This window comes from Medicago truncatula, chromosome 2 (assembly GCF_003473485.1).
Source record: "Medicago truncatula cultivar Jemalong A17 chromosome 2, MtrunA17r5.0-ANR, whole genome shotgun sequence".
Taxonomy (NCBI): Eukaryota; Viridiplantae; Streptophyta; class Magnoliopsida; order Fabales; family Fabaceae; genus Medicago; species Medicago truncatula.
The window spans coordinates 42,879,480-42,892,336 of record NC_053043.1 but is presented as its reverse complement, the minus strand read 5'-3'; the positions used below and the strand labels follow the sequence as shown (position 1 = coordinate 42,892,336).

Sequence of the window (12,857 nt, the reverse complement as noted above, 5' to 3'; positions counted from 1 at the left end):
TTTAATTAATCACATGTAAAAAGGAAATATGCGGACTACTATAGCATTTAATTGTGATATGAACTGAATGCACATTATAAGTAAGTAGGATCATTACTGCATTTACTCCAACTATTGGTCGAATATGTAAGAAACATGTTTAGTCAAAATGTATAAGGATATAACTAAACAAAAATTGTTGGACTGTAAAAAACATATAACCATGTGCTAAAGTATAATACTCTCTCCGTCTCTAAATAATAGTCGTTTAAGATTGATGCATGGTTATTAAGGAAATGATTAATTGTGTTGATTTTGATGGTAAAATTAGTATCTTTTACTAAAACGCCCTTATTAACTGTAGTTAGTGGAGTAGTTAAGTTGGATGAAGTTCAATAAATAAGGGTATTATAATGAAAAAAAATAATAAATGCTGCATTGGTATTTTAAAGTGATAATTATTTTGAGAAAAAGAAAAATAGGTAAAAAGACAATTATTGTGAGACGGAGGGAGTAGAAGAGATTATTTTCCACAGAGCTAATATTTTGATCCGCCAGGATTGACATATACGAGTTGAGAGATGGTGATGACTTTAAGTGATTGACTTTCGTTTAGTAACTACTTTCTTTTTTAGAGGAGGTGATGTATCTGCAAACACTCTGACGATCAGGTAAGAATGCGCGAAATGTGTGAGGTTTTTAAGATAGAAAATATGTGCACATATGAGTTAAACTTTATAATAAGGAATTAGGGTTTCAAGCGCTAAAAACTCTTATCCGAACAACTTTCCTCATAAGACAATATGAGCAAATTGTGACAAGCGCTAGTGTTGGATCCAGTTTGAACGGTCCATATTAGTTTACACGACCTTGATCCAATGAATTTATGGTGATTCCATTATGATCCACGCATAAGTTATAAGCAAGAGGTGATCGAGTCAGTTGAGGTTATTAGCCTTAACCCAGTTCAGAACATATTTAAATCTTCGACAAGAGAATCGCCAATATTGGATGTTAGATTACTTCAAACATGAACATATGACATGTAAGTTCATTCAAAATAAGTTTAAAAAGGGTTAGCCATTCAACAATATCCTATATGGGGATGTAGCTCAGATGGTAGAGCGCTCGCTTAGCATGCGAGAGGTACGGGGATCGATACCCCGCATCTCCATAATTCTCTTTTTTTGCACCATATTTTTTTTGTTTCGCTGCACCATTTATTTTAACCGAGTGCTTTTTACTTTTTTTTTTTATTATTAAAAAATAGCTTATACATTTCCTTTTACGTAGACATCGATTTCATCTTAGTTTAAGGATTCATAATCATTGCATGGTTTTTTCAATTTTATTTTTCTATGCATGTTTTTTGAAAAGTTTGTTTAAACTCAAAGTATGTAACCAGTACATTTGACGATCTAATGAATGATTTACAAAGCTTAGCTAATGATTTGCTGGTTTTTTGTCACACACTCACACTCATCTTTTAAAATAAATTGAATTAATTAGGAATAGAGGTCAAATAAAATAAGGATGATCTTGCATATAAGAATGAACAACCCATCACTCTCTTCCCATACCCCTAACCACCAAAAATGATAAAAAGGGAAAGCAAAAACAATTTATTGATAGAGCAAGCAAGCACCAATAGAACTATAATAAAAGAAAGGTGAGGTAAAAAAAGCATGCATGGATTCCAGGCACATAATATAAGTAATATTACCATGAGACAGAAAGTGACATTTGTTGGATGAAAATGGTTTACGAAGGAAGCAAAGAATCGCCTTTGGGAGAGCCTAATATGTTTGGGCGGCTATAAAACTTACAACCCTACTGCTTGAAGCAGAATCATCATACACTTACACCTATAATTTTTAATTAAATAGTATAGTCTAAAAACTACTTCTTTTTTTTGTTTTGAATAAAGTAGTCTAAAAATTATATAGTAGTTTAATCAGAAGGAATAATTTATGTGGAAACAAAGAATGCGCGTCACACCATATTACAGGGTTCATTTTTTTTTTGGAAGGAATATTACAGGGTTCATGATAGACAAATAGTTGAGAAATATCAAATGAAAAAACTAAAGAGAAACAAATTATTTCGGTACATTAAAAAAGTCTTACATTGTTATATGAGAATCGAAGCTACGAGTCGTTTATGTGAAACACTCTCACTTTATTCACCGCGATGTCTTACACACAAGACCTAAATAAGACAATATCTAAAAAACGTAGTATCTTGAACTTAATGTCGAAATATTGACACTTCAGACATGGGTCGTACCTATCCCACACTCGATCAAGGGATGACATGCTCTATATCCCTTTAACTTTGACTCGGGAGCTACTATTTGAGAATCGAGGTTGATGAAAGTTTATAGACAACACACACTCTGGTCGCTATTCATCAAAGTGACATTTAAAAATGACCAAATCAGAAGAGATTACATACACAAAACGGACAATACATTGATAACTTGATGTCACGTACATAAGGTTCGAACATTAGTAAAACCGATAAAGAAGACAAATTAATTAATCACTATGTTCGTCCAACTGTGCCTACGTCTCCGAAAACAGTTACTATGTCTCTGATAGCTGTAAATATGTATAAGTGTTCATTTATCAGTATCATACACAGCCAATTTATTAATTTAATTAATTTGTACATTCTTCCATAGAAACATATAATTTGTACACAATATGCAACGGATGGATTTACAGTTGCCTCGTCATAAAATTTTACATTCCGAGAATATGAGTTTTCGCATTCAAGTTCTTTTCTTTATATATAAATACATAAATGAATTGGATGACAAGTCAGCTATCATTTTTGCTAAATTAAGCATATATCATATTCTCTACTATACTCACAAGCATATAAAAAATGTGTGGTAACTAATCACTTGATCTGATAAACAAATCAGTGACCATGTATTTAGCATAATAAATTAACATCATTGTCAACAACTGAATCATTTAACTTTTAGTTGGATTCCATGAAGCCTATGTTTCTCAAACCTCATAATATTATTATTGGATTAGGGACCTATAGTACTGGAAATTAAATTAAGCTTAATTGACCTCTAAAAACTTTTCACCATGAATTCATTTGACCTATATACTTCAATTGAGTGCAACTATATATTAGTTCATTAATTCATGAAAGTGTGAAAGCCGTGGAGACTTTATTCGGTATTTAATAATTAATATGTTGTATTTAATTTGTTTAGAGTTAGAGTTGCTTTCATAATTGTCTTATAATTTGTGTAATTAAACAAGTGAAGAATCACCAGAATATCTTTCACCATCATCAAAAGCGACAAAATATAGTGGAAGATTACATGAGGGTGCATTGTTTGAGTAAAATTATGTGTCGAAATGGGAATCCTTGAAAATAGTATAGCTTATTCTAAGAATATTATCTATAAATGTTAAAAGAAGAAACATAAGAATTTTGTTCTTAGGAATTTCCCATTTCTAGATGTTATAAAAGAACTTTCTCTCCCTATGCGCTCGCTCAACCATATATTAACTTATTCATTTTATTCTATAGACATTCCTTTCTAGCGGTACAATATTGTATTGGATGTAACAAAAGTTGGATATAAACTAGTATAAAAATACTTGACGAAAATAAAAACAACTAGTATAAACAGTCTTTTCACAACTTTTTCTCCTAAAAACTAAAATAAAAGACAATTGAAGCAATTGACGAATAGGAAAGAGCCACATAATAAAGAGTATGAAATGACATAACAAGGAAGACCAATTCTATTGTTTTAATTACATGAAATGAGAACCAAGCTATTTTCAGCATCTTTTTTCAAATTTTCTTTGTCTATTTGGTCTTCCTTTTTCATAAAAGGTAATTTATTTATAAGGCCATTGCCACCACAAGCTCATGCATGACAAGGAATTCCTATCTTCACACGTACTATGTGTCTGTGAGTAGGACATGTTTGTTTGAACTGTTCCATTGCTCTCTTTTTGCTGGTTAATTTCATTCAATTTTCAATTGAATATTTTATCGTGAAAGAGAAACTACACGAAGACAGAATTTTCAAAATAAAATATATTCAAGAGAAATACATTTAGTATATGCTTGATTCCATTTTGGAGGTGACAATTCATTTCCACTAGCTAGTAACAAATCACCACTGGGTTAATAATTTTCTTTTAAAACAATAATAAAAATATGTTGATGAAAAAAAAAAAGAAATTATCAAAAACAATTAGAAAAAGAAAACAAAAGAACATAATTATAAGAGGGCAGAACAAAAATTCATGCTAAATAATTTTTAAGTCACCTCTACTGTTTTCTAAGTTTATATCTTTGTGATTCAGTGTAACCACAGTAAACTCATCATCAACGGCGATATCCTCATTTAAGAGAGTATATTAAAAAATTTGGCAAATATTTTCATATCATAAAAAAATATTGAGATTTGAGTTTTAGCATTAGCGGGAATTGAAGTCATAGGCTTGGTTGCAACGCTTACCACATGTTGTTGTAAATAATCACGATTTAATTCAATTTTGGGCTCTTAATGATCAATAGATCGAGGAACTAGTCATCTAAGACAAATAAGAAATTTCTTGATTGAAATTGAGCAATTGATTTATAGTATTGTTGAAGACGAGGTGATCATGGTAATGTCTTTAACATGCACCCCTTCAACAACTATCTATTCGAAGTTATTGAACTCTTGGCCATTGGTTTATCAACCGCGACAGCAACTGCAACACTTTGGTTAATTTGGTTGCTTTAAGATTCTTTTAGGAATGTATTCTATGACCTTTCCCCCTTATAAACACTTGGTGGGGGGAGGCGGCCGACCAAAGCGAGTCCGTTGGAGCTCCACCCTCGGCCTATCACCACCAACGGTGGGGTGTCAAATGTATGTCCACTTATCATTACTCGTATGTAATAGCAACCATTTTGAGTTTACCATGAGATGCAACATATGGAGGATGAATTGAATATCATGTGTTGGAATTTAAGAGTATAGGCATAGATCATAGATACGAATTATACCATAATCATAATAGAGATTGATCAAGAATATTTGTATCTTTAAGATTTTGAAGATAGTAGATAATATAGCAAGTATGAGAGGGTTGACCATCCTCGTTACTATCTAAATTTTTAAATTAGGTTTTCACCATATATTTAGCTATTTGATAAGGTAATTGACCTCTTTGTGAACTTAACTTAATGGTTCAACTCATCGCAATCCATTCAAGTACACCACTTGAAACCTCATAGGCTTAGATACAACATCAATAAAGTTGGAAAGAAAACATGATTGATAGTTTATAGGAAAATGTTTGGTGTACACCCATATGAGTGTATACTTCTCGATAGAGAAATATTAGAGAAAATGATGTGATATGCTAGAGTTGAGATAGAAAGAGAGAAATAGAAAAAAAATAAGATGTTGAATGAATGGAGGAGAATATGGAGTGTTCAATATATATATATATATATATATATATATATGTATATATATATATATATTTTTTTTTTTTGTAATTTAAGCATGATGACAAGACGGTAGAACCTGAGACCATATTTTAGGAGTTGTGTAATTGTTAATAACGTAGGCTTTTTATTTTTTAAAATGATCAATAATTAATACCATAGACATAAAAGAAATATATAATACAACAATAATTTACAAATATGATATTTTCCTCTTTCCTTTCCATTTTCTTTTAAGGAGATAAAATAACATGACATGGATGAATAATTAAAAAAAAAAAAAAGAGTGGTCAGGTAGCAATGTAACAAGGGTCCCTTAACAAAAAAGACCTTGTAGCTCTATAATCTTTGCAAAACCTCAAATCGTGAACCAACTTATCCTTATTTTTCCCACTCAAAACAAACAAGTGTGGTAAATCTTGTGATGCTTCATTTGAACCTTGATATATGTTCATGTTCCTAGAGAAAACATTTCCAGTAGCCTTGTTTCGCCAGTAATATTCATAACCATTGATCATAGGCAATATTGAACCATGTTGCACAATATTACCATCATCAAAATTGGACACTTGGTTGAACTTTGAACGTTTTGGTCTCTTGTTAACTAACCCAATTGTCTTATTCACCGACGTTAATTCCAAACTATGAACATTTGTAATTTCACTAGACAAAATTTGCGTTTTCTCTATCACACTCTTATCTTCCTCAAAGTCCTCATCAATTTCTTCTTCATCATTAGTAGCAAACGTGAGGATAAGGCGACCATTTTGTCGCTTAGCGAAGAATTTATTAGGTGAAGGAATTGACACAACTTGTAGGAACAAAGACAACCTTCCATTGTCACGGCGGGGCATCATTTGAAGTGGTTGGCTATGACTAAAGAGTGAAGGAAGTGGAGGAGGATAACAACGTGGTTTCTTCACCATGTCCGCCTTTTCTTTCAAGTTTTCATCTTCGTTTGAATTGTTATCCTCATATGATGTGTAAGAAGAGAAACCATCTGAGCCAGTTTCTGATCCAAGGCTCTCGGTGCAAATTTCAAGACTCTTAGCACTTAGATAATTGTTTGAATTTTTCACAAGTGGATGAATATAAGGAGGAGTTTTTGATTGTGAAGCTTCATCTTTGTTCTTTTGGTTCAAGATTGAACTCCATATATCCAATTCACTTGTGATTTTTGAGTGTGAGTTTTGCATCACCATATTTCTTTGGTTTGGATCTTCTTGTTAGCTGCATACATGTTAGTAAGACTATTAGAAAAAGGGTAATAATATTATCAATCTAATCAACATTGTACTTTTTTTAGACATATCACAACATGGATTAGTGCTAACTAGTTTTAATAGAATTAATTACAAGTTATTAGAAAGGATGATTCATGGGATACTACATGCATGTGGGTTTAGAGAGAGAAAAAAAAACACATAAAGCTTGAAAAAGAATTTTAATGAATTACCTTCGGCAACAATTGGTAGTGCTAATTGTAAAAGAAGAAGAAAGGGTAAGGATGGTTCTTGCTGTCGTAGAGGAATGGTTGTGGTTGATTGATGGTTGAGGATTATTTATAAGGTGCCAAAAGCTACCTGATCTGTATCAAGATCCCCATTATTGGTTTTATTTATTTTCAGTGCGTTATATTCTCCTTTTCGAAAGGTACCACAAAATCAACTAAGGTTTTAATATTACGGCTAAAGGGAGGCCTAATATTGGTTCAATGGCCATACGAGCTTTAACACACAATAATGAATTTCTTTTTACATTTTTACATCATCTTTTATCATTATTTTTACGTGCACAAATGAGGTAGGTGTTATACAATACATAAGTTAGTTTTTACATTTGGATCAACAAGTTCTACTATTAAATTTAATGAGATAAGACGAGAGTTATTGATTCAATAGTGAAAAATTGTGCATGATACAACTCAATCTTACCCGTGCATCATATACATTTAGTTATCTTTTAACTACTTATAAAGTTAGTATATTTTTTTAAGAGAATTGTTTTGTATGAAAAGTGTTATACTCTATCCCTCCCTAATTATAAGACAATTTTAAAAATTGTTTTGTCCCTAATTATTCCGACAAATTTTTTTAATATCCATAATTTTTATAAAGTGGTCTTATAAAAAGGAACTCAAGAAGTATATAATTATGAGTGTATAGACAAGAACTAGAAATTGATGCTCTAATTCACTCTTTAATTACATGTAAAAAGTCAAGCGGATATAACTAACTAATAAAAAATGGTTGGACTATTAAAAAAACATATAACCAACCGTGGGCTCAAGTATAATATATAGAAGAGATTAATCTTCCACACAATTTAGCATAGTAAGATTTTGATCCATCACGACCTGAAATCTACGAGTTGCGGGAGATGGTGATGACCTTGCGTTGAATAAGTGAAGTTTCAGCTAACACAATTTCCTTTTATGTAGACATTATTTCATCTTGCTTTAAGGATTCATAATCATTGCATGGTTATTTCAATTTTATTTTTCTAAGCATGTTTTAAAATAAAAACCCCACTTTTAACATTTTGTACATTTGACGATATTATTTACAAAACTTGGCTAATGATTTGCTGGTTTTGTGTCACACACATATACTTTTAAATAAATTGAATTAGGAATAGAGGTGAAATAATGATGATCTTCCATAGAAGAATGAACAAACCATCACTCATACCCCTAGCCTCCAAAAATGATGTAAATTAAAGAGAAGCAAAACCTTTTTAATTGACAAGGACATGTAAGCAAAAATAATATATTAATAGAGCAAGCACGCATCAATGAAACTATAATAGTAAAAGAAAGGTGAAGTTTAATCATAAGGAATCATACCCCCCATTGTTTGAAGGAGAATCATACACTTCTAGATTAATTTTTAACTATATAGTAGTTTAATCATAAGGTATAATTTATGTGGAAACGAAGAATGCGCGTCACACCTTTGCTTTTTTGCTTCCTATTCCGTACAAGGAAGGACGTGGTCACCATATTACACAATTGATCTTGATTGCCATGAGAGACAAAGGGTTGAGAAATATCAAATAACAAAACTTTTAATGAACTAATTATTTTGGTACACTAAAACAAGTTCTACTTTGTTATTTTAGAATAGAAGCTACTAATAGTTTATATGAAACACTCACACTTTATCCATCATGATGATTCACACACAAGATCTAAATTAGACAATATCTCAAAAACGTGGTGTCTTGGACTTAATGTCGAAACATTAACACTTCAAGTTGTTGTTGTGTGCCCAACAGTGGTATCAGAGCCCCGTTCGACGAAGGGTACGATCGAGGCCAGACGATCCGTTTGCACATAAAGCAGCAACGGCGGTACAAGCAGTATCGATCCGTTTGCAGAGAAACCAGCAACGACGATACAACCAAGTAAGAGCTTCCGCTTGAGGGGGAGCATGATGAATTGATGGACTCACACTTTAGGGGGAGTGTTGTTGTGTGCAAGTGTGAGTTATATGTCCCACATCGGATAAAATAGTAAAGGTTGAACACCTTATTGAAGGTGAGAAAAACACAAGGAGGGGGGGGGGGGGGGGGGGGGTTGAATTGTGTTTTCTTTTTCTCTAAAAATTCTTCTTCTGATAACACTTCAGAAGCAGGTTAGGAATGCTTCTGATGTGATGTTCAGAATCAGATATGCAGCGGAATAACACAGAGCAGAGAAAAGAAAGAGAGACACAAGCAATTATCCTGGTTCCTTCCACAAACCGGAAGTAGTCCAGTCCCCCTTGCACTTCCAAGGAGATTTTCACTAAGAATCACAAAAATTACAAATGCTCAATACTCTCTAAGTATGAGACTTCTCAAAATGCTCAAGCACGCAGGCAAGAGTCTTCCAATGGTCAAGCACTAAAGCAAGAGTCTTCTAATGCTCAAGCACGCAGGCAAGAGGCTTCTATTCAAACAAAAATACAGAGAAAATGTTTGACTTTGAACACTTGATATACTAACAGTGGTGTTCACAATACAATGCAATAAAGACTCTAGACTTAAGAATTTCTAAGATGTATCAAATCAGTGCAGAAATTCAATGTGCTTTTTAGAATCAAATTTGGCAGAGTTTTGGCGCTTTTAACTTGTGTTGATGTCTCTGACCAATCTTCAAGTCCTCACTCCTTTATATAGAGGTGTGAAAGAGACGTTGAGATTTTTAGCACGTCTAAAGAGTCGTTTGAGTTCCTTTGATCATCCACCAGTAATCTTTTGCCTGATTTGGGTGTAGTCATTTGAGGGATCAACTTCAAATTCATTCCCATCTTGAAGGAACAATTCTGCAGGCTTGTCTTGTCTTGTAGCGTAGACAAAAACAGAGTAGTGGAGGTAGTGGTTGTACACTTGTACTTTGTCAACTCTGATAGCGAAGGACAAGTATCCAATGCTTTCCAAATGACCGTTGATACCTCCCTTTCAATTCTTCGTTCTCTTAGATGAGGTTGAAACGAAAAACAGCTCCTTTGAATCTTCAGTTTAAATTTACTGATCAATTGCAGCTTCTGGTGATGATATAGCTTCTGATGGTCTTCTGCTTCTGATGGACTTCTGCTTCTGATGACGTCATTACTTCAGAGACACTTGGTACTTCAGAAGCACTTCTTAGCTTCAGACGCAGTTTTCTTCAGATGCTTTGGATTCCTTTGCTCTCCATTGTTCTTCCAAGACCTATTGAAATTGAATGACTTTGCCTATGGTCCTGTACACTTGAACAATTATTAGCAATAACCAATTGACAATTTTTAATACCTTGTTATCATCAAAACTCATTAAGGTTTATTGTGAAACACATTTTGTTCCAACACTTATAAGTAAGATGACCCATAAACCCTTTGTCTTAAGGTTTTGGATAAAAGTGTTGTGTCTCTCTTGCTTGTGTGGTTATTCAAGCCTCGATATGGTCCCCTAGTGACCCAACACAAGTAGGGATGGTAGATTCTCTATCCCTTTAACTTTGATGGGGGAGTTACTATTTCGATACACAAAAAAGTTTCACATTGTTTAAGAATTGAGGTTGATGCTAATTTTTATATAGAACACACTCCACTATCCATCAAAGTGCCTTTTAAAAAGGATCAAATCAGAAGAGTTTACATATATGAGACACAAAGCTTGTAATACCTCTATAACGTGATCGACTTGAGGTTGGAACATTAATAAAACCAATAAAGAAGACACAAATTAATCACATGGTTCGACTAATTATGCATAAGTCTCCACGTCCAATAGCAATAAATATGTTTTCGATAGCTGTGAGTATGTAAAAGTGTTCATTTAGCAGTTAAAACATCATACACAACCAAATTTAATTAATTTGTACATTCTTAAATTAAAAAAAAAATTGTACACAATATGCAACGGATGGATTTGGTTTTTACATTTGGGAATCTGAGTTTTCGCTCAAGTTCTTTATAATATATAAATATAGAAATGAATTGGATGAGACAACTCAGGTATCATTTTTTGCATATATCATATTCTCTATTATTATAGTCACAAGCATATGAAAAATTTGTGGTAACTAATCACTTGATCTGATAAACAAATCAGTGACCATGTATTTAGCATAATAAACATCATTGTCAACAATTGAATCATTTAACTTTCTGTTGGATTCCATCAAACCTATGTTTCTCAAACCTCATATATAGTTATTGGATCAGCTTGGATCAATTGTGGACCTAGCTAGTACTGGAAATTAAATTAAGCTTAATTGACCTCTGGAAACTTTTCACCAATTTTTTGGGTTATTACTTTCCATGAATTCTTTAATAAAATATAAAGGTTGAAAATAAAGCGTAGTATTTGACCTATATATTTCAATTGAGTACAACTATATATTAGTTCATTCATGAAAGTGTACGTGATGCCATGCATAGTAGTGGCTCTATATTGGTATTTAATAATTAATATTTTCATAGTTGCCTTCGTGTGATTATTTAACAACTTATGAATATTTGAATATTTTTCACCGCCCAAAACGACAAAATATAGTGGAAGATTACGTGAGGGTGCATTGTTTGAGTTAAATTTTGTGTCGGAATGGGGGATCCTTGACAATGTAGAGCTTATTCTAAGAATATTACCTATAAATGTTAAAAGAAGAAACATAAGAATTTCGTTCTTAATTTCTAGTGGTCTAGAATATAGATTTTGTGAAAGAACTTTCTCTCCCTATACGCTCAACCATATATTTAATTTATTCATTTTATTCTATAGACATTCCTTTCTGTTCATTATACATACATGGGACCCCAAAAAAGACACCAAATCATTTTTTCAATCCTTCACCAACACATTAATAGCTTTTTTTTTTCTTTTGGTTTGTGGTCAAAATCGACTAATAGTATTATTAGCTTAAAACAAGTTTTTTTTTTTTTTTTTTCCAGACAAAACAAAACAAGTATTTCTTACAATGCTTACGACAAATATGCATACATACTCTATATATATATATTATGCACCAGTTTACTTGAATGAGAAAAGTTAGTTAGTTAGTTTTTTTTTTTAAGAAGTTTAAATGGTATATATTAAACGCAACTTAATCTCTCGAGCACAAGAAGTGTTACAGAAAAGCTAATTAAGGATAACATAAAGTTACATAAAAAAACTAAGAAAAAACTTAGCGTGTTATCAACAAAGTAGGCACGCTATAAAACTGAAACTAAATAAAGTTAAATTGGAACTCCTGATGTAGTATTTTTGCATCAAACAATTGTAAGTATTTATATCGTCTCCTCAGGGACTAGTGCGATATCGCGGACCGTTCGACACCAAATACCATTCCAAGTTAAAAAGATAATTGGTTGTTTGTTTTAGTAACTCAATTGCAAATGATAAAATTGAGATTAATAGGGCGTAAAACTTGTTAGGATTAGAGTTCCTTGATCGAGCGTCACACGTAACCTAATGATCATACATGGATTCTAGCTTTTCTTTGATATTATCACGTATCCCTCGACAACACCATTCGTGTCCAAACAATATTGTGAAATCAATTGTATCATTCAATGGTCGATGTCTCAAACTATTGAATGATTCAAGAGTCGATCTTATCGTTCAATCGATGATTTCTCAATCTATTGAATGATAAGAAAGCTTTAGGTTTGGATACTCAAGGTGATTATCAAAACATCGATTCCATGTCTAGAACCTATGTTTTGATAGATGGTTATTCTAAACCTAGATTCAAAAGTATTTCTCAATCACAATTAAATCAAGCATAAGCATTAAAGTGCAAGAATAACATCAATATCAAATCAAATGCTAGAACCATATATTTATAGATCAAAAGATTACATGTTAAACTATGATCAAGTACCTCTAATCCCAACAAAGGAGATTTAGCTACTCATTGTCATGGA

The 12,857-nt window shown here is 32.4% G+C and overlaps 1 protein-coding gene and 1 non-coding gene across 2 annotated transcripts; one reads left to right on the top strand and one right to left on the bottom strand.

The window, feature by feature from the left end:
- The first annotated feature begins 1,080 nt into the window (after positions 1-1,080).
- TRNAA-AGC (transfer RNA alanine (anticodon AGC)) lies at positions 1,081-1,153 on the top strand. Its single transcript has one exon. It is a non-coding gene; the product is annotated as a tRNA-Ala (tRNA).
- Positions 1,154-5,657: 4,504 nt separating this feature from the next.
- LOC11411406 (protein FAF-like, chloroplastic) lies at positions 5,658-7,015 on the bottom strand. Its single transcript, XM_003596853.4, has 2 exons — positions 6,923-7,015; positions 5,658-6,696 (listed from the first exon to the last, which is right to left on the bottom strand). The coding sequence occupies exon 2, from the start codon at positions 6,666-6,668 to the stop codon at positions 5,757-5,759; it is 912 nt and encodes a 303-aa protein (XP_003596901.1). The 5' UTR covers positions 6,669-6,696; positions 6,923-7,015; the 3' UTR covers positions 5,658-5,756.
- Positions 7,016-12,857: the final 5,842 nt, after the last annotated feature.